At 36.4% G+C, this 26,565-nt stretch overlaps 1 protein-coding gene across 5 annotated transcripts in view; it reads left to right on the top strand.

Annotated features, from left to right (window-relative positions):
* The window catches only part of KLHL5 (kelch like family member 5), a 61,589-nt gene that overhangs the window by 14,320 nt on the left and 20,704 nt on the right, over nt 1–26,565 (top strand). Inside the window, exons 1-5 of one of the 5 annotated variants that reach the window (XM_017805449.1) lie at nt 4,069–4,342; nt 4,460–4,550; nt 16,546–16,731; nt 23,442–23,578; nt 24,379–24,575. In XM_017805449.1, the coding sequence (XP_017660938.1) occupies nt 4,174–4,342; nt 4,460–4,550; nt 16,546–16,731; nt 23,442–23,578; nt 24,379–24,575 (780 nt within the window). In that variant the 5' untranslated portion in view covers nt 4,069–4,173. Of the gene's footprint in view, nt 1–4,062; nt 4,551–16,545; nt 16,732–23,441; nt 23,579–24,378; nt 24,576–26,565 lie in introns of those variants that run through there. The other 4 variants (XM_017805440.1, XM_017805431.1, XM_017805463.1 and 1 more) reach the window with 4 other exon arrangements.

Here is a 26,565-nt window from a genome sequence, read left to right as displayed (position 1 = left end):
AATACACATCTAGGATCACTAAACATTGACAATATTACTTTTTCACATCTTAATGAGTGTAGTTATGTCTAAAATGTATCTTTTTATATTTAATGCTTTTGTTAAACAGTATTTTTTGAAGCGAGAAACAACTCCTGCATTCAAAACAAAGACTTTATGTACTTATTTTGACATTTGCATTCTTAATTGGCACATAAAAGGATCATTATTATCTTCTCAGGACTAGCTGAGCCTTCATACTCCTTTTTAAAATCCATTTGACAGACTAAATACCTTGAAAATATTGTATATGAGTTGCGTTAGAAGTTGAGTGGTGATAGGTTTTGAAGCCAAAACATAGTAGTGACAGGTAAAATGTCACCATGAAAAGTGGTGTTGAGGTTCAAATCTTAAAAGTACCTCAACAAGTATTCCATAAACATATTTGTTTATTTGAAAACTTAATTGATTACATAGTGAAAAAGTCATAATAAATAAAAGGGTAGGCCTAATTATAATAATGTTTCCATATTTCCCACTGAAACACTCTAAATATTAAGTACACTTTCCCTCAAAATATATGGTAGGAGTATCTTAGAAGTAAAGTTGTTTAAATTTTAACTAGTTGTGCTCTGTTACAATCTTCCTTTAAAACTTGTATGAATAAACATATATAATTTCAAAGGATGTTAGTGCAGTAAAGTTTTTGGTTAGTAAAAACCCCAGATTTTTATATCTCTGTGGAGATAACTGTTCTGAAGATTGTGAAAAGAGCAATTTATAAAGCTGTCAGACGATGTTCTTGGTGTTACCTATTTGCACAACTGCAGCACGCATTTATATGTTTTCTTTTTGTTCACAACACAGAATCTGGGAAACTGTACCTCACGGCTTACTGCAGGGATTTACTTTGTGAAGCTGCTTATATGAGAGAAGTTATGTACTTAAATGTTCAGGTGCTCCACTTGGAGGAATATCAATCTGTTCAATTAAAAATCAGAGTTCCTAAAATTGTTTTCACAGTAAACTTACACAACCTCATTAATGCAGACAGAATTATGTTCTCAAAGGTGACAGTATACCTATATTTAAAATGTTGTTTTGATTCACCACATAATAGAAACTGCAATAGTACTGAAGAACAGAAAAAATAGATATAGACACTGTTGTTTTTTCATTAAATTCAAACTTTTGCCTTAGTAAATGAAAAAATATTAGAGAATCTTTGCCAAGTCTTTGTATGTTGTGCTTGACTAAGATGTTTTTAGCAGGATTCTCAGAAATGTGTTATTGCATTAGAAAGATGTCTGATGGGAGGCCATAAAGGGTGGGCATTTGTATTTGTGAGTACCAATCACTAGATGAGATGTCAAAGATGAGGTTTGGGTGGTCATACTAAGTGGAAGTCCTAACAGTTCATCATTTGAGATCTCCTCAGAAGTCTGTTAACTCCCAGCAGGGGACCTGATAAAAGCTATTGCATCATTCACAGTAACAAACCTTGTCCAGAACTAGAAGAGGCCCTCAATTATTTCGGAGGAATGCTGTCAATTTAAACTGAAGAATCTAATGGCACTTGTCATCTGTAATACAAACTTATAAGTAATTCCTATGAAACAGAAACAATTTAAATATTTAATGCAGTCCATCTTAGAAGTGTAATTTTGAGGGAGTATATAGAGGGAGAAAATTTGTATAATCTAGAAAAATGAAAGAGAATAGAAAACAGTTTTATGTTTTTGTCCATTAAAACTACAGCATATTTTGTTTTCTAATCTCTGTTTGAGCCCATAGCTTCACAGCCAAAGACAAGCAGTAATTGGGCTGTAGTAAGTCAATGGAAAGTGCTGAAAAAGCACTAGAATCAGCAAATCTGCCACTGTCTTAGTAGACTTGTACTGGGACAGCCTGAATTTTAAATGAGTCTGTTACACAAGAATGAGAATCCAGGTCAGTCCTTATGTATAATTTACCATACCAGCAGAAATAAAAGTATTTAAATGTTACTTTTTATAGTTAAACGGATAATTAAAATATTACTGCTCTGATGAATGTTAACAAATATACCAATTGCTTGTCCTGCTTCTTCACACTTAGTGAACACCTGACACCAATACAAAACATAGGGAGAGAATAAATAGAAAGATGCTGTTTTGTTTGTACGTAGGCTTTCTTGCAGTTTCACCCAACTTGCAATTACACAAATGATGGTGTTTAAACACTCCGGTTAAGCTTTTAACAATTAGCTGTATGTGGACAAGATGAGTAGGGTATGCATGTCATATCATTTTGGTTAAACATCCGTACAATTTTTATGCTGATATGTTAAATCATTAATCCTCTCTTAAATATTTCCTTGGTTTTCTGTGTTTAAATTAAATCCCCAGCAAGGATGGTAACGGCTTTGTATGTTTACCTACTTAATCATCTTACCTTCCAAGTATTTTCAACTGTTCTCTGGATATGCTGCAAAGGTCTTGGTATTTGGCTTCCAGTAGGCCAGGATGCTGGCAGTGTACACACTCTGAAATGCAGCATCTCTTTGTGGAAACAGCTGGAATGCAGTTTCTATAGAAATGAGCTTTGCTAGCATTTGTGAGAAGCACTTTCATAAATAACTGTGTTCTGGGCAATGATGGGTGAGCTTTCCAGGTTACAACTAGCCCTTTCAGCATTGTTGTTCCCAAGGAAATAACATGATTTACTCATGGCATTGAGTTTGGAACAGTGTTTGGGCTTTAGGTGGTAGCGTTTGGCACTGTTTAAGTTTTCATATGGACTCTGCATATAGACTGTTCTAAAGAACACTGCTAGTATCCTAATGACAAGATTCCATATTTCGAAGCTCATAATGTTAATCCGATAGACAGTGACTTTCACTTTTGATGAAAACTGTAAGTAGAAAAGAAGTACTTCTTATAAATTTCTTGCATATGTATCCTGGAGAGTTGAACAGACTCAACAGATTGTAAAGTTTGAAAAGGTAAATCTGTTTATCAAGGACTGATAAAATCCAGTGCCTCTTTGTTGTTCTAAAATATTTATTACTATGTGGCTGAAATTAATCTCAGCATTTTATACCTAACTAGCTCCATATATCATAGAGGAAGTAGGCTGGTTTTCATGGGAACAGTAAATTGATCATTGTGTATTTTGTCCTTTTGGCTTTCTCTTCCTTATCCAAGTAAAAACTTTTGTTGGGTATTTTAATATGTTATATAAATTACCTATCCTAGAGAGTGTTTTGTCTCAAAAGTATCCATCTCTCTTTTTTGCTGTTCCACCGCAGTATCTCTAACTTGATTTGGAACAGCTGATTTTACATGATTAGAAAGAAACCTTTTGAGCAGTCATCTTTTGTTGTCTGTTTTGCAGGGGGGTGTCTTATGTCTTGCATAGTGACTGATTGGCTTTTTCTTGCTTTCTCTTTTAGTGATGTGTAAGTGAATGGAAACCATTAGCTCATTTCAGATAGAAATTTTCAGTTACTGCAGACCTAGATTTGAATCAAAGCACATCAAGATGAAAGGTTTTATAACCCCCACTACTAGTCCCTTGAGCCTTCCAAGGCTGTTCTTGTCCTTTTTAAGTTAGTGCATGTCCTATAATGGGAAAAATAATTATTTGCAGCAGTTTCTCCCCAGCAGAATTCTGTAATTTTTTTTTTTAGCAATGTAGAAAGAATTTAGTTTGGTTTTTGCAGTTTTTTCCCCTCTGTAGTAGGAAGAGTTAATAGAAGAAGAAGCAGAGATTCTAAGATGCGGTACTGGGATTATGTTTGCTGTCATTTGTGGTTTAAGAAAAGGGGCTGGTATTCAACTCTTGAAAGGGCTTTAATGAATACTGTTTGGTGTTTTTGAAAGCTAATGGTCAGAGGAGAGCAACAGAAGAAGCCTCGGAGCTTTTAGGGTAAACTGATTAGCATTTTTCCTGATAGAAGTGATTGTTTCATCTCCTCTCTTCAACTCAGGATTTTTCACTGTCTGTTGCCTTTTGTTTATATTCAAATGACATACTGTTAAAGAAGCCTTTTTTGTGTGATTGCAATGCTTTTTCCCCTCCTTCCGTAGCAAATCTGCTTGCCACAGACAGGCAGAGCATGTGTTTCTCTTGTCTTGGTTGGGTGCACAAATCTTCTTTTATGTGTGCTGCTTCTTACCCTGTTGCCTAGACGATCGCTGGCTTTCACTAAGAATGTCTGGTTCTCGTAAAGAGTTTGACGTGAAGCAGATTTTAAAAATCAGATGGAGGTGGTTTGGTCATCAGGCATCAGCCCCTAACTCTGCAATTGAAAACCACCAGGGAGACTTCTGGAACAGAGGACAAAATGTAATAACTGGTGACACAAAGTTTTTAGATTCAGGTAACTTACCTTTAACATCAGTTGGCTACAGAAGGTCCAGCCAACAGGATTTCCAGAATTCACCTCTTTGGCCAATGGCATCCACCTCAGAAATCCCTGCATTTGAATTCTCAGCAGAAGACTGTGGAAGTGCACGTTGGTTTGACAGACAAGAAGCAGATGATAGAGCAAGTGAAGAAGAAAATGAATCGGACAGCAGTTCGTGCAGGTTAATTGTTACTTTCCTATTGTGAGAAATGTGTTTTCATTTCATGTTTATAGTTAGCATGCATATGTAGGCTAGCCTTTATTCTAAACTAAAATGCTTTAGAAACCTGGCAGCAACTGTGCATCAGAATAATATTTATAATCAGGTTCTGTGTGTTTATTAGGACCTTTTCAAAAAGGCAGCTTTAGTCAGTGGGGGTAAACAAAGCGCATACATGGATGGACTCATATTTTAAATAGTATACCAAGTACATGCTGTATGAACATTACATGGTAATGTTAGAGGATGCTTCTTACATTATTTTGAAGTGACACTGGTTGTTTGATTATGCCAGTTAGGAGAAAATTATGAAAAAGTAGCTTCTTCTGATTCTTACCTGATGTTTCCATATGTTTCTATAGAAGAGGGAGAGTTAACTGTAAAAAATGCATTATAAATCAAAGAAAAAAATTACATCTATTGAAAGCCAATGAATTTGTGCTTTAAAGTGAAAGCAGTTACCCATCTGGGTGTCTCAAACAGTGCATCTAGCGTAAAAAGAAAAATAGTTTTATTGTGTCTGTAAAGATGTTTTGGTGTTCTTTTCTTACATATCGTTACTAAAGATGAAACAGTGAAATTTTTTCTTAAATTAAAGCTGTTTACTGGTTATCATAAATTAGACAAGTTAATAACCTTTCTTGTGAACTATCAGTTTAATTCTATTATTTCATTTACTACATAAGTCAGCCATTCTATGATGTTTACTTTCTTGCTTTTAAAATAGCTTTGCACCGATATGGCATTTCAGAAAGTGGAATTTCAGTGTGGCAATTTAAAAGAGTACAGTGTTAAATAAAGCCTATTAAGGACAGATCAACCTACTTATGGTGGTTTAGTGTTTTGCATTCCTTAGGAGAAGAATTAATGTAGTGGAAGGGCAAAGTAGTCCATAATATAAACACTAACTATTTATGGTCTATATGACCTTTAAAGATTCAAGGAAAGGAAGGAGAGTAAAAATGCTTAGACGTGAACACAGTGTATTTGCTTGTATGACAAAATACTAGAATTAATGGGAAAGGAGATCCTACATACTGATGGATCATAACAACAGTCTCGTAGTGCTGCAAGAACTATGTATCTGTAAGTAACATATCTCTGAAGAGGTCACATTTTAGATTATATTCAGATGTGAATTTTTAAATAACTGTGTCACTGGATATGATACAGATACATTAGCACCTTCTGTTTCAGCAAGATATATTTGTGATGTGAAATTTTTATGTACAGCATTACTCCAGTTAGGATATTCTCAGCATAGCAAGTCAATCACTGTAGAGAAAAAATGTAATTTTAAGAGTTAAATGTATAGGTAGGTTGAAATTACTACAAATGTGTTCTTAATTGTAGGAGAGTAATGTACATATGACAAAAATAGTTTGTTACTTTGTAGAACTGGAGAAGTGCAGATACTTACTTAGGATGTTGTGAGAAGTCTATTTTTGTTTGGGTTTTTTTGCAGACAGAGTTGTATACTACAGGAAATGCATGAAGGATTTGAACTTAGTAAATTGATTATCTTCTAAATTATCTGTAGCATCTAGAGTTATTTGTATTTCCATTATTGTCTTGTAGTTCTTGCTAATGTTTTACTTTAAAATAAATATTTTAGATAAATTTTGAGTTCAGTGTTGATATAATTTAATATGTAGCTGATGGTAATATAGGAATTTGCTTTGTATTGTTATCTGTATCTTGTCTCTTGGGGAGACTGTACGTAAACCATGTTTTGTTCACTTCCTTTGTTAAGAATGTATAAGCTCTACATAAGTCTGCTTAACACCTGGAGTTTTTCTGATGTTAACTTAATTAAATGGTCCTTCTTAATAGTCTAAAATACAGCTTCTTATCTGATGACTTGAGGAAAAAAAACCCAAAGCAACACCTTCGTCTATGTAGTTTTCAAAGGGCTTTTTTTCCCATAAGAAAACCCTGTTACCTCCTCCATTACAAACAAATTGTGTGTATGAAAAGTCCTTCTTAAAAACTTTTTGTAGAAGCTACAGTTACCTTACTTCTGTGCTCCTCTATAACTTAGTGCCCAGTTACAAGCTCTAAAAGCATGAAGTAACAGAAGCAGCTCTCCTGCTTTGTGTGTATCAATCCTTCCTCTTTACCATGTCATATATCACAGAGAGAAAAGCATTTAGATCAGGGCCTTGTCATTATGGAAACTTTAGATCATTATATGATTCATTTAGAGGGGACCTGCTGTCAAATTAATTTATTATTAGTATAGACCTCGGTGGCATAAAGGATAACCAAATTCCAAGTTTAGTACCAGATCTTTGGCAAAGGCTGTATCTGAGATGCAGGCAGATCATCCAGATTCAGGGCTCAGAGCTAGTTGGTTGTAATGCTGTTCGCATTGTACTTCTGTGTGTTGTTTGTAACCAGCATTAGCTCAAATGAGGGTTTACTGGAACAGTGAGTTTTGAATTCTTTTGCTGGTTTTTGTCTCCTAGATTTCCTCCACTGCTGCTGTTTGTTAGTTCCCCTACATTCCTGAGGCAATGGTCATCCTTTTGGATTTGTACACTTTTAAGAATTTTCCAACAGCTGTGCAGACTCTTGTATAGAAAATTTGACCCTATTAGCATTAGTTTTTTTTTTCTTAACTTTTCTTGTGGATGCTGTAGGAGCAATCCACAGACCTTGAAAACACAGTGAATATCACGCTAAAAATACCTAGAGCATACCTAGTATGCAGAATGTTGTATCTGATTCATTTCACCCAAGCATGTATTAAAATGTTGGAATTACTTTACTGTTGATTTAAGTATGGGAATGTATTAAATACAAGTAGGATTTCAGAATTCATCGGTTGTGTGCTAACCTTGAACAGTTTGGTAAGATGTCTGTAATTATTGAAAGACAAGGTCTGAATGTGGTAGCTATTCTGCAGTATTGCTCTGTATGATCAGTCTTGGAGTTAGTATGCTGTAACTTCCAGTCTAAGACTGCCTCCTCATCCTGAGTTTTCAGTCTATAGCAACCTCTGATATGTCTTCTCTTTCACCTCACTCTTATTGACCTTTGAAGCTATAAGTTCTGTAGGAGCCCTAATTGTGCTATGTATTTCTGTATATCTCCTATCACAAAACTGTTAAATAAGAACAGTTAATAGGTTCCCTAATTGTGGCATGATAGTAGTATGATATGTGAAATTAACTGAAAAACTATCAAAAGAGCATTTTTTTGCTAGATGTATGCATGAATTAGACAAAAGCAACTTTGTTATTGAAAGACAGTTGTTTTAAAGGGGAGAATCTTTTACCTTCTCATTTCTTTTCTTTCATGCTACCATTAAAATTCTTTCTTTTCCCTCTGTACCTTTTATATCTTCACTTGGGTAATTGCAGAATCACAGAATGGGTAGGGTTGGAAGGGACAACCGTGGGTCACTTGGTCCAATTTCTCTGCTCAATCAGGGTCATCCTAGACCACATGGCAAAGGATTGCATCCAGATAGTTCTTCAGTATCTCCAATGAGGGAGACTCCTCAGCCTCTCTGGGTAACCCGTTCCAGTGCTTGGTCATGTGCACAGTAAAGAAGTTCCTCCTGATGTTCAGTTTCTGCCTGTTGCTCCTTGTCCTATTGCTTGGCACCACCAAGAAGAGCCTGGCTCCATCCTCTTGACACTCTCCCTTCTGATACTCATAGGCACTGATGAGGTCCCCTCTCAGTCATCTCTTCTCAAGGCCCAGCTCCCTTAATCTTTCCTCATAAGAGAGATGCTCCAGTCCTTTAATCATCTTTGTAGCCCTCCACTGGATCTGCTCCAGGAGCTCCATGTCCCTCTTGTACTGAGGAGCCCAGAACTAGACATAGCACTCTAGATGCGTCTCACTAGGGCTGAGTAAAGGGGCAGGATGACCTGCCTCAACCTGCTGGCAGTGCTCTTCCTAATGCACCCCAGGATATCATTTGCCTTCTTGGCCACAGGGGCACATTCTGGCTCTTGGACAGCTTGTTGTCCACCAGGAACCCCAGGTCCTTCTCTGCGGAGCTGCTTTACAGCAGGTCAGCACCCACCCTCTACTGGTGTATGGGGTTATTGTTCCCCAGGTACAGGACCCTGCACTTGCCTATGTTTAGTTTCAGATGGTTCCTCTCTGACCATCTCTCCAGCCTGTAGAGGTCCTTCTGAAGGGCTGCACACCCTCTGGGATATCAGCCACTCCTCCCAGTTTTGTGTCATCAGTGAACTTGCTGAGGAGGCATCTGCCCCTTCATCCAAGTAATTGAGGAATAAGTAATACAGTACAGTGCCCAATATAGAACCTTAGAGGACACCATTCCTGACAGACCTCCAGCTAGACCCTGTGCTACAGGTTATCGCCTTCTGGGATCTGCCAGCCAGATCTGCCAGCCAGTTGTCAATCCTCCTCACTGTCCACTCATCCAGTCCACACTTCCTGAGTTTGCCTGTGAGGATGTTGTGAGAGACAGTGTTGAAAGCCCTGCTGAAGCAGAGGTAGACCATATCCACTGTTCTCTCCTCAAACATCCAGGTAGTTGTTTTCATGGTAGAAGGCCACAAGGTTGGTCAAAAAAAATTATCTTTAGTGAATCGACGCTAACTACTTGTGATCATCTTCTTATCATCCATGTGGATAGGGTTATGTCTATGAACATTTGAAAAGAGTTAGTGCAGCACAGTTATATAGCATGTATGAGGGAGATTGAATCTACCAAGTTTGAGCAGTAGATGTTGTAATAAGATAGATAACAAGAGCCTTCAGCATGGACTTAGAAAGCCACAGGGAAATCCAGCTGTTTGTTCAGATGATCATGCAAGGGGCCTCCATGCAAGATGATCATATTTTTGCAGTGACTGTCATGTGCTTTGACTACATTAAAGCTCAGTCAGGTATGTTTTTGTACTATTGCGCTTCTCGACCATGCTGAAATGTAGGGGCATCATGAGGTAGTCTGAGTGTTGTTTTCCAGACAGAATACGTGTTGCTTATGGCATTTGTGTGAGTATACAAATTTGTTGCGCTAAATCCAAGACACCTTTTAGGAATAAAACAGGAAATATCAGAGCTATAATCAGAGGTCTCGCTGCAATGAAACATGCCTGTGTTATTTCTTATCAAAATCAGAAACAAGTAACAATGCAGTAGTATTAGCTTAGCAGGCCGTGTATACATGTCTTTGTTAGGTTACCACAGGTAACGCTGGAGTCTGTGCTCCAGCTTCTCATGTCTTTTGCTATTCATGCCAGTTAGATTAAGGTTAATGCAGATATATTTGTTTGCTTGAGCATGTGCCTTTTGATTGCAAGATTGTAGTTCTGGCTATAGCTATAATTCTTTAGCATAAAGGAAATCACTGCAGTCTCTCCAGGGTTACTTTTGTTCGCTTTCCATTATCTTTTCTTATCATGAATTATTATACCGTATGGATTTTAACAGTCTTTGTTCTGCTTTTATTTATGCTCTTCTGAGCCTAAAAAAGTGTCCTGATTTTTACCAGTTTGTTTTTTCCAAGAATCCTTTCAACATCCTTCTTTTCAACAAATTCTGTTCTCTGCAGCTGAAGTTCTTGTCCTAGTAACTTTGAAGAGGAAGTATTTTACTCCTTATGAACTATAATATAAAATCTTGGAAGCTGGCAGAAAAACTGGCATGTTATTATTTCAGTAAGTTGTGTTTTGGTCTCTATATGCAATAAAATGTCAGCTAGCATCAAGAAAGCAGTATGAACAATCAAATTGTTGAAAAAATACTTCTAAAACTATTTTGTGAAAACTGCAATGCAGGAAGCCATCTTAATGTAGTGAGAAAGTTACAAAATTAAGATTTGTTTTTAAATGCTGAAGATGTATTATAATATGTATCCTAATTTGTCCAAGGGGAAACATTCTTTATCTTCTCTAATAGACTAAAGATGAGTTGAAATTGCAACAGATCTTCTACTTATATTATTACCAAAAAATATCATGAGTTTGTTGTGCAGTATAGGAAACACAGTGGCCTGTCTCAAAGTAGACAAATAGCTTACCTTGTGGCTGGGTAGGACTTTTTTTTTTTTTTAATTTTTATTTTTTATTAGGAATGCCAGCTACTTATGATGTAACTTTTCTAGTAAGAGAATAAATGCTTTCACTGGTTTTGAACAGCTCTGAAACTAAAAATCCATACATTTCATTTATGATTACAGAGTTCTGCTTTCATCATTGGCTTTTTATTTCCTTAACATTATTCTTGGTTTGCATTACAAGAATTTAAACAGGAGCATGTAATTTATAGTCAGAGGTACTATGCATTATTTTTCGTCCTTTTCTTGACTTCTCTCAACACAAGGCAATTGCAGCCATTTTCCTATACATACTTAATCATTTTTTCACTCGAAACCTCTTTTGTTACTTTGAACCTAATTTTCAAGCTTTTTCAAGTGTGAATAAAAGTAATATTTTTACATTTTTTCTTCTATGATTTATCACAGTAGGTTTTTAAATATCTATATATGTTGAGATATCTATATTGGTTGGTTGATTTTATGTTTATTTACATGTCATATTTATGAAGGTAATATTCTTTATGCATAAATTCAGGTTTTAAATGCTGATGTTAGTTACTTCATTCTCTAAGAAACAAAGTGCTATTCACTGAAACATAGTAGCAAGGAGAAGAATGTGTATTTTTTCCTATCTCTACAGTTTTGCTAATGTTTGCTGCTTCTAACGCTTTCATCTACACCCAGCTTGTGTTAGAGAAACATTTGTAAAACAGAATTTAAGCCAATTCTATGCACAGGTTATTCTTGCTCCAGTTCCCGTTTTGCAGCATTTTCAGTGCATCTGTGAAAGCCATTTGGGTTGGTGTATAGTGCTGCCTGCAAACTTCAGTAGCATAGGCAGAGCATTTGCTTTTAGTTTGGTTTCCTAAAGGGAGCAAGTTCATGCGGTTGTGTTCAGCATCACCTCTGCCATTTCCCTGGCAGCTGTAAAGCCCATGGGCTGTTTAATGTGAGGGTAGGCAGAAGTCTCGAAGATAACGTCACTCCTCGCAAATGGCAGCTTGTTAATGGAGAGAAACCCAGCTTATTGCCTTTCCTGAGAAAGGGCAGAATTCCTCTGCTACAGCACAGCTTCCCAGTAGTCACATTATTTGCTGTCTCTTGCCTAGTGAGGCAATGCCTTAAGGAGTTGAGGGGAAAGGAGAACTAGACTTGTGGTGGTGGATGGAGTGGGAAAAGGAGACAGAGCATAGAAATGTTTTGAAAAACAGACTTCCCTTGTTGATTCTGTGAACCACCCAGTTGAGTACAAATAGTAGGATGAACTAGGGTATTTTCTCCATCAAGATTTTGCGGATAGAAGTCCCATTGTAATGCTCCCTGACTCCTTTATCCAGTCAAGGCTCTAGTAACCAGCTGCACTTCAACATCTCTTCTGTTAAAAGAAATGTGACTTAATAATGCAAAGAAATAAACTGTTACTTGGTGCAAAAGCTTAGAAGAAGCAAGGTAGTACTTATATATAAGGTCAGCATCTGTACCACATACCTTGATCTAAACTTGTCACTCTTACCTTGCAATAAGAGGTAGAGATGATGTTAAATTAGGTCAACTGATCATGGCAAAACAACAGTTTTAAATATGAGTAAATTTATGCATAAATTTTCAGAGATTTTTTTTTCAGACAAATTGTATGCAATTTTTCAGAAAAAAAAGTTAAAATTAATTTCAAATTTTTGTTTCTCTATCTCCATTCTAAAATGAATGGTTTGAAATGTGTAACTGATTCTTTTCTTAGTCATAATGAAGTCTTTATTGCTTCATTTTTATTTCAAAGACAAGCATGGAGATTTTAACTTAAAAGATGCCTTCCTAAAATAATTTGAAATGCATGAAATAAAATGGTTGAAAAAAGTTTTACAACCTTTGTTATAGCCAAGGTTAATACTTACTGAAAATCATAGGTTGTTAATGAATATTTGTTACAAAATAACCATTGCAACTCCTCCTTTAAAATTAATATCAATGCTTTAAAATTATTAAAATAACAAATCCTGTTAATAGAAGAAACACTCTCTTTTTGAGGGAGAGTTTAGTGAAAGTGGGAGGAAAGAAGGCTTGTATATGTTGTGGTTTGGTTTGTTTTTATATTGAAATCTGTGTTTGTGGTTTTGTTTAAGCTAAAACAAAGCTGAAACAACAGCAGAGGGAGAGGTGTGAATTCAGCTTTCCAGTTGTCATCATTGTATTTGCTTTTACTTTTGAAACTTGCTTATTGCCATTTTTTCAGCCCAGTTAATTGTTTCATTGCTTTGCAGTGAACCGTTAATATTGGGCTGAGCTCTTTCTTCCAAGCATCCTACTTCAAGAAATAAAATCCTTTAAAAATTGAAGAGTTTATAGCATGGAGTATACAAAATTTTCATTTCAAAAGACATACTGTTATATGTTCTTTATTAGGCAGAGAAGTTGAAGAAAGCTAACATCTTTCGTAGATTAATGTTCGTCACCAGGATGGTAAAATATGTAGTTAGCATGGGAAAGATACTGTCCTTAGAGTAACTTATATAGAATCATAGAATCATTAAGGTTGGAAAAGACCTCTAAGATCATAGAGTCCAACCATTAAAGAATACTGCCATGTCCACCATGGAACCATGTCCCAAATCACTACATCTGCACTTTTTTTGAACACTTCCAGGGATGGTGATTTCACCACTTCAGTGAGCAGCCTGTTCCAATGCCTGACCACTCTTTCATTGAAGAAGGTTTTCCTAATATCTAATCTAACCTCTCCTGGTGCAACTTGAGGCCATTTGCTCTTGTCCTATTGCTTGAAAAGCAGTAAGGTCTCTCCTGAGCCTCCTTTTCTCCAGGCTAATCAACCCCAGCTCCCTCAGCTGCTCCCCAGAGTTTATGCTTCTGACCCTTAACCAACACTGTTGCCCTTCTGTGGACATGTTCCAGCATCTCAATGACTTTCTTGTAGTGAGGGGCCCAGAACAGGCTTCAAGGTGCGGACTCACCAGTGTGGAGTACAGAGGGACAATCACTTCCCCAGTGCTGCTGGCCACACTATTGCTGATACAGGCCAGGATGCCACTGGCCTTCTTGACCACTTGGGCATACTGCTGGCTTATGTTCGACTGACTGTCGACCAGCACCCCAATCCTGAAATTGTACCATGCTTAATAAAAATTGATCAGTTCTAGATAGGATCTTTTTGACATAAATAGGGGGGAAAAAACCAAAGACCAAGAGAAGCGTGATTGATGTTTGAGAATAAAAAGGGAAACCCTACTGAGTGATGTTCTAAGATACGCATAATAACATTTCTACTTAATGTGTTAAAAATACTATCTTAAATCTGAATTTTAATGGAATGTGCAGAAAGGGTTCATTAGTAGACTTAATTCATGTGCTGACATCTTCAAGTTTTCAATGTAATTTTCTTAGTATGTGTGAGGTGTGCAGAAGTAGCAGTACCTCTAGTCTATGGAAAGGGAAATTCATACTAAAAGATAAATTTGAGTCAAGAGCCAAATCCAAAAGGAGCACACCTGCCTTGATACTCAGAGCTGCAGGACCTTGCAGCCGGGTGTTTGCTCTGAGCATGGCATTCATGGGTCAGCATTAGATATCCAGCTTTCCTCCTTCTAGGTGGAAGGGATGTAGGCCAAAAATTTTGGAAGGCATTTCAGCATTACTCCCGGGAGAGAGAAAAGCAAGTCCTTCCCTTCCTCTATTCTCTCCTTGCTTGTGTATTCTCCCAGGCTGTCATGGCTGTGGCAAATGGAACTGGGAAAAAGATGCCGAAAACAGTTTGGGGAAGGAAGGGCATTTGAATTTCTCATAATCAGTCATTCAGATAAAGCTCTTGAAGCTTTATCTTTACCTTTTTGCAAATATCTGAACTTTAGACTGTCTCTTTCATGTTCTCTTTATGGACCACTGAACCTTAATATTTCTTTCCTTTTCATGTTCCTTCCTTATGGAAAATGGTTTTTAAGTTACTAGCTAGCAGACAGATATAAACTTCTTTAGATGAGGGGGACAACTAAGCGTAGCTCTGTTATGTTGTGAATAAGTGCTTTACTGTGGGTAGCAGAATATAAACTCCACTGCAATTATTTTTTCTTATTGAACAAGAGCGGTGACTGAGTTCTGTGCAGAATATACATGTGTGCAGTCTTGAGGCTGGCAATAGCTCCAGTGAGGGTGTGGTCCGGCAAAGTGCTGGCTTAGAAAGTTTTTTCCTTTGTTGCGTCTTCCATTCTATCTGCACAACATTTCACGAGGTTGTAATGCAAATCAAATCCCTGACAGCATGTAATTTTTTAAAAATCATTATTAATTGGGTTACTTTGAGGAATCTGGGTTAAAATATAGTTGAAACAAACAAACCAAAAAAAGCGCAATTGAGAGCATGCTAAATTGTGATAGGGAGATAAAGAACAAGGATTTCCTAAGCAGCCTGTTCTTTCCACTTCTGTTTTTTTTGGTTTTGTTTTGTTTTTGTTGTGGGTTGGGCTTTTTCTTTGTTGTTGGTTTGGTTTGGGTTTTTTGCAAGGTTGCTGATTTAAGAGTGGCTTTCCCTGAGTACTTTGTGCTCATTCACTTGAGAATGCCACCCACTCTGCTGGTATAATGTTTTCCATGGTTACATAGTTACATGTTTCACATATGAGTTCCGTGATTCAGTTTCCAAAATGGCCACAAAGAATACTTGTTCCAGCTTGCTACAGGGCCGGTGGTAGAGCAGAACAAGTGACTCATGGGGGATGTGGAAGGGGGAGAAAGTTGACACATCTTAAATAAATGGCTAACCACAGCTTCAGCAAGAACATTTAAGATTGAGTCCTCCAAGAGAAGTAGGTAGGCAGGTATCTCATTTCTGATCCATTGCTAGATTTAGCTTTGAATTAAGTACCAAACTGCTTGACCTTTTTAGCTATTTGGGCACATGCAAAAAAACCCAAAACCAAAACATACAACAAACCCCAAACAAAAAGCTCCGCTTTACAGAAAATCTTCTGCTGAAAATGTAGAGTTTGGTTTTGAGAAGCTCTGCCTTGAAACTAATGTCCTATGCTGAGGAGTGAGATAACTCGCTTGGTAGATTTAGCCTGAACATGGTAAATCCATGACATCTTTGTAAAAGCAGGGGTCTGGATGCAGGTCTTATGAATTCACATCCTTCCAAATATTAAGGTAGGTCCGGAGTATTTTATAAGCTGCCTGCATTGTGGAAAACTAAGTAGTAGTCAGTTAAAGAACAGTGAGCAAGAAAATGTGTTTTCCACAGGTACATAATTAGGATTCATCTTTATCTCCTAGGCCCATGCATTCCTTTTACGCTTTCTTTGTTCCTCTTTTCTCCCAAGCTGCTCTGTGTATGGACAGGAATAATTTTTCTCTTCATCCACCCTCACTTTTCCCTTGTGTTGGCTTCTACTGTGCTAGATCTCACATCAGACACAAGGGTTCATGCAATGGGAGTAGTGGTATATCAATGTGTTTCTTTGTGGTTTTTTTCCCCCACATGCCCACATGCTTTTACCAGCTCCATATGTTGAGTTTTGTTCCAGCCACCTTAGGCTGAATGTGAAGCAAGATTTTAATGTATGTGGCAGGGAAAGGTTTGGTTCCTTATTGCCATCCTTCCATTGTTTTTTCAGTTTGTAGGGTCTTGGTAGATGTTCTTCCTTAACCATCTGACAGCGCTATAGGTACAATTTATGGGCCGATCTCTCTATGTCTGTTACTTGAAGAGTACAACAGTAAATGATCATACCTTTTCCACAAGAGTTTAGATTAGGTTTGGAGGGAGAAAGTATGAATATGAAGAAAAAATAACAAGGGAATATATATTAAAACAAATCAGGCACGTCAATTTTAAAATCACATGTGATTTTTATTTTATCCTTTGTAGATAAAATTTCACCTTAATATTGTGTGAACTAAGATTTCTGTTATTGTCTTCAGCAGGAACTCCAACAGCAGTCATACCTTGTCATCTTGTCAAACTATGGAGCCCTGTACCTCAGATGAATTTTTTCAGGCTCTCAACCACGCTGAACAAACTTTTAAGAAGATGGAGAATTATCTTAGACACAAGCAGCTATGTGATGTGGTGTTAGTTGCTGGTGATCGTAGAATTCCAGCTCACAGGTAAGTTTATTATAATTTGAAGTAACTTCATAATTGTTTACAAATGCACCTTCAAAGTGCATCCTATGTTTTGTTTTAAAAAAGTCAGAATATTCTAAACAATTTAGAACACTTTAAACATGCATATGGTTTTTTTAACATTTATTTGGAACCTAAAAGTTAATTTGTCTGTTGTATGTGATATAGAATCAAAAATAATTGTAATTTCACATTCTGCTTTTTTCTTCAAGTATACTTAAGATATTTGCATACAAAATTAAACTCCCAAAAGTCCCAAATACACTGCCAGAATATTGTAAGTTGTAGTAGTTTCTGCACCATAGAATGATGTAAATTTTTTTTCTTAGATTTCGTTTTTTCTTTGTACTAATGATTATGTTGTTGGAGTCATAATTAGCAATAAGGACAGTCTTCTGTCCACATAAAGTTTGTTTGCTCCCATAGTAAGAAGAGTCCTTTGATAGGAAACTGCTGAACACTGGCAGTATTAGATGTCTAAATTAGATTGAACATTACCATATCTGTCATCTGTGTAGTTAAGGGATCATGTAGCATGCCACTTAAAAGCTAGAAAAATACCGAAGATTGTGAAACACAGGTATGAGTAACTGAAGCACATTACGGTATTTTATGCACGGTATTAATAGTTCAAACAGGAACCTAGGTATAATTAGACTGTGGTTTCCAAAGCTGAGGTCTACAACAGGACTTGCATCCTAAAGCAATCCTGTTTTCCATTGGTCATTCCTACTCCCACAGTGAAACTACAACTTAATACTGTAATAATGATAAAAGGATGGGAAGAGGTTGCTGGTTTGGGGATGGTATTTTTCTTTAAAAGCCAGATTTCTGTTTTATTTGGATATTATCCACATTGTTGTGCTGACACAACTGAGGGAATGATAGCATGGGGATGGGAACTGACTTGAGTAGCAGAGAGGCAATTTTAGCATAACTTGCTGTTGCGCTCAGAGACTAAATTTTGTGCAGTGTTCAAATTAGTTGCAAAGCTGCATTGTCCCTGTGGAGTGAGTGAATCAGATGAAAACAGAATGCACACACCCTTAGTAGGCACATGATCAAGCAATTTAGGGTTGAAGAGCTTTGGAGTGCTGTAAACAGGGAAAAATAGTGATTATAATAAGAAAATCATTTTACTTCCTTGTGTGTCCAAGGCAACCCCTTTGCAGTACACGTTTCGAGTATGGTTTATGTAATTATTAAAAAAGCGTAGAAAGGGTGCAGAGGACAACTGTGAATATCTTGTAAAGACTGGAAGATTTTATTTCCAAGGAGATAAACAGAAAGACAACATGCTAAAAAGCCCTTTAATGTGATTCATACCTATTTCTCATTTATCTAGAGAACTGATTTCACTTCTCCAGTTTCTACTACTATATCTATTTTAGTAGTGCATTAGGTATATGCTACCACCTGTTATTTGCTCTAGTCTTCTCTTCTGAGGAGAAACATCTTTCTGTAGTTGGGATATTGTGTTTTAGATATGCATGAAAGTTAGAGCCGAAGAAGCACACTTCATGCTTGTAGCAGGAGGTGGGATGCTTATGGTTGTCTTTTGTTCACTTTATAACTTTGGAGCAACTTAGAAAGAAGCATTGCCTTTTGCATAATAAGTTTTTTGCTGTTTTGTTTTCACAGAGAAACACAGTAATAACTACAGTCTTAATCCCAGTAGATCACAAGTACCTCACTGAAAACTGAACTTTTCCATAGTGGGAAAGATAAAGACAGAAATCTTAAATTTGGTTCAGAATTTTATAGAAATTCAGTAAGACAACTGCCTTTCTGTACTTGTAGTAGTTTATGTTATAAGAAAAAAATTCTGTTGTGTTTTTTTGCTGCCTGCATCCAAGTTCTGACTTCTTTAGTATTGACTGCAGGCTGGATCAGTCAGTGCATTTCAAGACACCAGTGATTATTTTGTCTTGAGACTTAAGAAGCAACAAAANTTAATAGATATTAGATTAATGACTTGGCATTCTAAGATATGTAATAAAACAGAAAGTTCACTTACACTGGACAGCTTTTTTTCCCTTTCTTTTTTGTAAGAAAGATAAGAGTTTTTCTTAGTATGTGGTCACATAGAGTTAATAAGAAAGAACATTTTTAATTGATATTAATCACACATATGTAGAGAGGAGTTTTCAGATTTCCTGGTTTGAACATGATATTTTTAATAATTCCTGGTGTGTTTTTTTTTTTATTATCGGTTTCTACATTTAATGAATGTTCTGAGGTGCGTGATGTATGTTTTTAGAGAAAGAAGTGAGTTTGATGTCTGTAATAGTAATAATACATTACTGTGAAATTCTGAGAGGTTTTGATTTGTATCTACTCAAAGAATTCAGGCTATGAGTCTACTACAAAATAACAGCATCACACGTAGTCATGATTTTTCTGAATATGGCATTCTCTACTGTTTCAAGACTGTTTATCTGCTCATTCTGTGCTGAAATTATAGCTAAGCGTCTGTTTAGGAGGTCAAGAAGCAAGTAGGAAAGGAGACACTTCTCCACTAGGAAGAAATGCATTATATTCCCACACCTTTACTCTGCAGTTTCCTAAAGAAATTTTGCATACTTTAATTTAATTAATTTAGTTAGGCTTTTCATAGCAGGAATTTATTCTGTGTCCACTGCAAATTCAGATGTCTGTAATTTATTATATTCCTCTTTATTACATTTAGCTGACTGCTATATCCGTAATAAAAGTTAGTTTTGTTTGGTAATAACCTACTGATAACGAACATTCAGCAAGAAAAGGGAGGTGTGTGTAAATTCCTGGCCAGAGGGGCTTTAAGGCCTGCTCCACACCTTTAACCAGCAATCTGAGCATCTGTGCAGAGCCACTGTCTGTCTGAAAGATGGAAATACGAAAGACATGGGACTGAAGGAAAGAAGCCAATTGGGAGCTTATTTACTCTAGGGGTTAGGAAGCTTGTTTGAAAGACCATGGACTCTTCAGTATCACCTTACAACTTCAGTGAATTATTATTCACTATTAGTGACTTCCCTAGGACTGTTTTCAGCTATTACACAGCCACAGACAAGGAGCTGCCTAGGAAGTGTCTCTTTTATCTTTCAGATCTTAGGAAGCTTCAGTTCATTCTGTCAGGTGAGATAGGTTGGGAGATAGTAAATTGCCGGGTTTGACAGCTATCATCATTTTACATAGAAATTACTTTGATGAACTAGAAAACTGTCTAGATGATGCAGCTTGTGGCAATTCCCATAAGAAGTACAATTTTTAAGGTGTGCCACCCTGCTTACTCATATTTTACTGGCTCTCAGTGGAAAACTCTTCAAAATAAGTTAAGCCATCATGGTGAATCTTTCTAATTTTGGATCAATACAAACCACAGAAATTAAAGACATCAGTAGCCTTGGAATCTCTTTTAAGAATAGAAAGATGTACTGAAACACTCAGATTTTTGAGTATACTAAATACACTCAGTATTTAGAACATAGCTGTTGAGTGTTTTGCTAGAGAGATTAATTGTTTAGACATCTTATCATCTCTTAGATGAAAAATTCTGATATTCATGTGTTCCTTTTTCTGTACGTTTTTCCTGTGCACTGTAAAAGAGCAGCCAACTTACTGCATATAATTCAGTAGCCAAAATCTTGTAATCTTATCTATTCAGAAGTGAGTATTTAGCAGCAGCTGGTAATTAGGTGAGAAGGAGAGTAGAGGTAAATATGTTCAACATCCACAGTCAATACAATGCCAACTGTATTAAGGCTTTTTCTTGTTGTTTTTATGTTGGGTTTTTTATAATCTTAAGAGATGTCTTTAATATCAGTATATACTGATTTTGTAGGCATTTTAGTTGGAACAATTTTGAAAGAAATATTACTCTTAGAGGAAAAAAAGACTACAAACTCTGAATACAAACCCCATAGCTCTCTTCGGTTTCTAAACTGAGGAAAGGCAGTATTTTGTAGCATCAGTAGTTTGCAGTGAAATCTTAAAACATGGAAAACATGTTAATTTTAATTATTAATAAATAACAAAAAAATTCTCTATGTTAAATACTAACAGAGCCACAATGTCTCTATTTAACGAGGACATGGTGAATATGTCCTTGTGTGTTTTTATAGTCATTGCACAAATTTTCTTTTAAAAAATCATACTTGTCACCTAGCTCTTTTAGAGCTTTTTTAGCACAAAAGTCAAATATGAATGGGGAAAGTCTTCCATGGATTCTTCGGTTACATGAAGGTGTTTGTTGCTTCATGTTGTATAATCTCTTTGTAGGAATGCAGTTTAATTGAAATAAAAATCAGTTAGTAGCTATGAGATTAAAAGATCAATGAACAAGGGGGTATCAAATCACAGGAGTATAGCAGCAATTGATTTTTATTGACTAGGGGGAAAACGATAGGACAAGAAAAGGCCGGTTGGCTGAAAGTCTGCCTTTGTTTTCTTTTATGCTGTTTTAGTGTCACCTTGAGGCATTGTCACTGTATCTTTTAATCGCCTTCCTTTCTTTGAAGGAAATTTTTTTTCTAAATTAATTGAATTAAGAGAAAAGTATGGATACCTGTTCTAAGGCTTTTCATTGTGCATATGCTTCTTGGCTGAAATTATTACAGAATTATTGTCAGTATAATTTATGCTTTGGCAAATTACAGTCTACTTAATCTACTCCTGGGCTGCACATCCTGTTTTGGCATATGCAAGTCACTCTCTGGAAAGCACTTAAAGCTCTGAAGCATGAGTACCTCCTCGTGGATCTGAACATGTTTGCAAAAATAGTAAATGAATTAGGTTTGTATTCATTTCTTTTGGAGGACTCTGAGTCTGGAAATTACGGAGAGAAATTTGCTGATATCAAACACCTGGTAGAAGGTGTTGGGAGCCTTATGATTTAGTGTTTGTTCAACAGCTGTTCCTAAGATGTGAACGGTCAAGATGTTTTCTAAATAATAGTGCAGCTAACTAAGCCACTTACACTGCTGGGGGAAGAAAAAAGTAAAAAACAAACCCAAAACTGTAGTTTGATTAAGTTCTACATTTTGTTTCTCATCACAGAAAGCATTCTTTTTCAAGCTCTATTGGTGTAGAAGTTCCAAGTCAGTACTGTTAGATGTGAATATTTTAATTTGGTTGGTTTGCCTTTTTTATTTTTTTTAATTCTGCATTGGACCTGCAGAAATATTCTAATCACTTTTCCTTCCAATGAGAATCGCTATTTTGTACATAGAAATCTGATCATGTCATCTCATTCTAGCATCAAAAGCAGTTAGAGAAATTCTTCCTTGTTTATATGAATGTACTCTAACTTGTTCCTACAGATCTTTGGGAGGCAGTGTTTTCATTCAACTGCAGTTGTCATTAAACCTGAGGTTAAAATGCCCGGGCCCTACCTTGACAGAAAGTTCTAATTTTTCTCAGCAAGTCAGCCACAGAATAAATCTCATTTCAAGAAAAATATGTTCTTTAAAAGAACAGAACTTTGTTTCTCTTGACAAGACTTCAATCATACAGGGTGTTAAAATAAAATTAATCTTTTCCCCATACACTCCTAACGCAGCTCTGTTGCCTCAGCAGCTAGAGAAAGAGAATAATGTAAGAATAATGGTCAATGGCCAGAAAATCCACAAGAAAAAAGTAGTTGAAATTAGTCAACTACTTTGCAGTTGATTAACTAAGAGTCAGTTCTTTGTAGTTTATGACTTTGTGTATGTACCTGCAAATCCTCCCCTAAACACTGGTGCTCACCTTTTCAATTAATTTTACTCTGTTTTGTGGTTCCTGACCTCTGTCATTTTAACATGCTTATGCTTATATAGTGATTCAGCACAGGATAAACTGACTGAAGTATTAGATTAATTGAATGTATGCGTATGAACTGTTTAGTGTATTTGCAGTAGGCTTGGTTCTTGGGCTTGCTGTTCACATAGCTCACTACATATACCAAGTGTATTTATATCAAATTCCCTGTGAGGAAGGCAACAGTGAACTGCTGCAGCACAAAAATTGATCCAAACCACAAGGCTGTTCCTGGAGGTCTCTTAGGAAAGAGGCCAGCAGTCCTCATGAATAGTTACAGTAGATTTTATATTCCTGCTGCACATCATTTCCTTCCTCTCTTACCCTAGTCCTGTAAAGACATACTGAGACATCAAAATTCTTGCATGTTTTGTGGAGTGGCATTGTTATTTGTAGTGAGTGTTTTACTCTCAGTAATCCAAAGAAATGTCTGTTGTGTTTACTTACTTATTCAGTATCCTAAAATACTGAATTGTTAAAAAGGGCTGTGTGCACCAAGAGTAAAAGCATTTTAAAGCACTTTGAAAAGGACTGGTAAGTAATTTTTCACCTTTAAAAAAGTAACTGACATAAGATAAATAGAAGTCAACTCATTTTTTTTTATTTCTATAATGTATGTTTATATTCCATTTTCAATTTGGGGAGGGTTGTGGGTTGTGTCTGTGTTGGCTATTAAAAATCATTGAGCTTTGAAAGGGTAATTCATTTAGTTCAGTAGCAAATGTAGGTTTCGTATCAGTACTTCATTATTCATAGAGAGGAACTAGAGCATGGAGCACTTTGTCAATTTTTAAATGTTTCTCTCACTACAGTGTTTCTTCAAAGGGCAAAGTAATGAATCATAAAGTAACAAACATAAGGTTTTTTTCTTTTCCTCTTTGTCTCTCTCCTTTTCTCCTGCATGACATACTCAGATTGGTTCTCTCCTCTGTTTCGGACTATTTTGCGGCGATGTTCACTAATGATGTTAGGGAAGCAAGACAGGAAGAAATCAAGATGGAAGGTGTGGAGCCAAATGCATTGTGGGCTCTGGTTCAATATGCATATACAGGTAATTGAAGTGAAAACAGGAACTTCATCTAATGAACTGGCCTCCTGTGAGCATTATAGGCCATTACTACATTTCAAAAGCTCTTTACAAATTGTTATTCATGTATTTAATTCCTTATAAATAAGTAACAATTATTCAAAGAATCGTAGAATATCCTGAGTTGGAAGGGACCCATAGGAATCATGAAGTCCAGCTCCTGGCCCTGCACAGGACAGCCTCAAAAGTCACACCATGTGTCCGAGAGCATTGGCCAAATGCTTCTTGAACTCTGTCAGACTTGGTGCTGTGACCACTTCCCTGGGGAGCCTGTTCCAGTGCCCAACCACCCTCTGGGGGAAGAACGTTTTTCTAATATCCAACCTAAACCTTTCCTGACACAACTTGAGGCCATTCTCTCCGGTCCTGTGACTGGTCACCACAGAGAAGAGATCAGTGCCTGCCCCTCTGCTTCCCACCATGAGGAAGCTGTAGACCCCAATGAGGTCTAATTGCTCTTAAATGAGACAACCTGGTAGGATATAGTTTCTCTGGTAATACTATATTCAGTTAGTTCACAAATTATGTCAATCTTTTAAATGTATCGTGACTGACAAAAAAAGGAATCTTATTAGGATTCCCTTTCCTTACATCTTATAGATACCAATTCTGAAAAGCTGGTTATATGTTGCTGAGAGTGATGTTTACTAAGCCTTCTAATAATAATTCTTATAGCCTGTAAATAATTCTTTTGCCCCTGAGTTTTAGGGAATTTAACAAATTATAAGAGCAAACTAATGTAATCTTCTTTTTAATGTTACTAGGTCGCCTTGAATTAAAAGAAGATAACATTGAGTGCCTGTTGTCTACAGCTTGCCTTCTCCAGCTCTCTCAGGTTGTAGAAGCATGCTGTAAATTCCTAATGAAGCAGCTTCACCCGTCCAATTGCCTTGGAATCCGATCTTTTGCTGATGCACAGGGTTGCACTGACTTGCACAAGGTGGCTCACAATTACACTATGGTATGTTGTTATATTAAGTATCATCAGCTTTATTTAGTAAGGAAAAATACAGAATGTTTTCCTGAAGAAAGTACTAAGTTTTTCCCCTGGAAAGCCTTGGTCATTTTCCAAACAAGAATGTACATATGTTCCCATGATGAAAAAAGACAAAATAACAGTAAAGTTGCTGGTTTAGAGTTGGAAAGAAATAGTCAAGCATTCTTAGGTCCCTGTAGCAGTAAATGTGATACGCATTTAATAAAATAATTCAAAAGCTTGTTATTATTTCTGACAGTCAAAAACTACAGGATTCGCAGTGGGCAAGCTGCCATCACCTAATCCAAAATAACACATTACAGAATGGAAGTGTAGAGTTCGTTTTTTCATAATGAACTGGAGTAATCCAGTCTAAGTTGGGGTATGAATGTGGGCATTCATCAGTGTAGATTCTGGATTGTCCTTTATGTCTTAGTAGTGGGATGTCAGGGTGACATCAAAGAATTTAATCTTAGCCTAGGCAGTATATGACTAAATACAAATTTGTCAATTATATTTTTATGGAAAGACTGACCTGCCAACTTAATCAAACTCCATCTTCTTAATAGTCATCCTTTTATTTTAATGTAAAATGTGGGGTTTTTTTCATTTTCACAAGCATATTTTAGTAATGTTATCAGAAGAAAGCAGGACAGCTATCTCTAAGGCAAGTCAGTTCTTTCCAGTTTTGGGAGGCATTTTACTCTCTTCTTGATGAAATTTTTCCTGTGTAAGCTCTTGGGACCTGAATGAGGGCATGTAGATACTGCATAAGAGATGTGGGAATGAAGATAGTATTTAATTTGCTTGTGTGGTGTGGCATTGCTTTGCCATTAAGATATTGGCTTAGATCCAAGAGTTGTAATTTGTGTCTCGTAATTGGTATGAGAAATCCACGACTCTTCCTCTTGCCGCCTTAGGTTTTGCTTGTTTAAAAACTTTTTTTTTAATTATATCTTCTTGGCTTAAATTAGTTTAGTAGGTGTAACAATTTAAAAAAGCTTGCTTTTTTTATAGACAATACGATGTTCTTCCCCAGATCTCTCATGCATTTAATATCATGTACACACTGAAATTTACCAAAGCAAGTCAATAAATAATGTGCAGATTGTAACTTACATGTTCCTATTCATTATTGCGCTAACAAAAATAAGGACACTGCAATTAGATAGACAGACAGATGGAACAGTAAAGGTAAAGGTGGCCTATGCCTTTGAGGAATATTAGAATTAATGCTGAGTGAGCAGTGAGACAAAAAAAATATGCCAAAACAGAACCTCCCTCCTCTGACCTATTTTTTTTCAGAATAAGCATATATTTTGGTCTGTGCTATTCTCATGTTTCTTTTAAGTGGACTGCCAAGATCAGAATACTAATAACTGTTAGACTAATGCACCTTTAAAAGTGAATGTTAGGGATTATAATCTTACTATTCTGACTGGCAATTCATGATTTATGGCAGATAGCAGCTGTGAACTTTCTAAAAGCCATTCTTTTACAGCACCTCTTTCTTTTGTTCAGACCAGAGGAAAATAGTTTTGTGCCTTTTGGCCGTTGTTTACTTCAGTGGCAATATTGTTGCTTTTAAGGCTTTGATGTGGGTGAAATTCAAATTAGGTGGATTTTAAAAAACCATTTTCAGAACTAATTAGTTGTGCTAGATGGATTTTTCCCAAGGCCTCTTTTAATGTTGTTTAGTTCCAACAGAGACATGAAATTGAATTTTAGTAATAATGAGTAATAGAGAAGCAGCTTCTTTAGTTTGAAATGAATGTTGCTATGGAAACTGCATAAAAATGTATAGTCCAATTGAATCTTCCAATTAAAATAAATCCCCAAGTAATTTCATTTGTTTAAAAGCTGTTTGAAAAAAAGCAAATGTTCAACTGTAGTAAGTGCTAGCTACTTGATGCTCTTTCCATTAAGAAGTATTAGAGCGCAAGGGTTAAACACACCTGTAGTACCTGGAAAAATT

Source organism: Lepidothrix coronata, unplaced genomic scaffold (genome assembly GCF_001604755.1).
Source record: "Lepidothrix coronata isolate B3197 unplaced genomic scaffold, Lepidothrix_coronata-1.0 Scaffold0, whole genome shotgun sequence".
NCBI lineage: Eukaryota > Metazoa > Chordata > Aves > Passeriformes > Pipridae > Lepidothrix > Lepidothrix coronata.
This window is presented reverse-complemented; position numbering and strand designations above follow the sequence as displayed.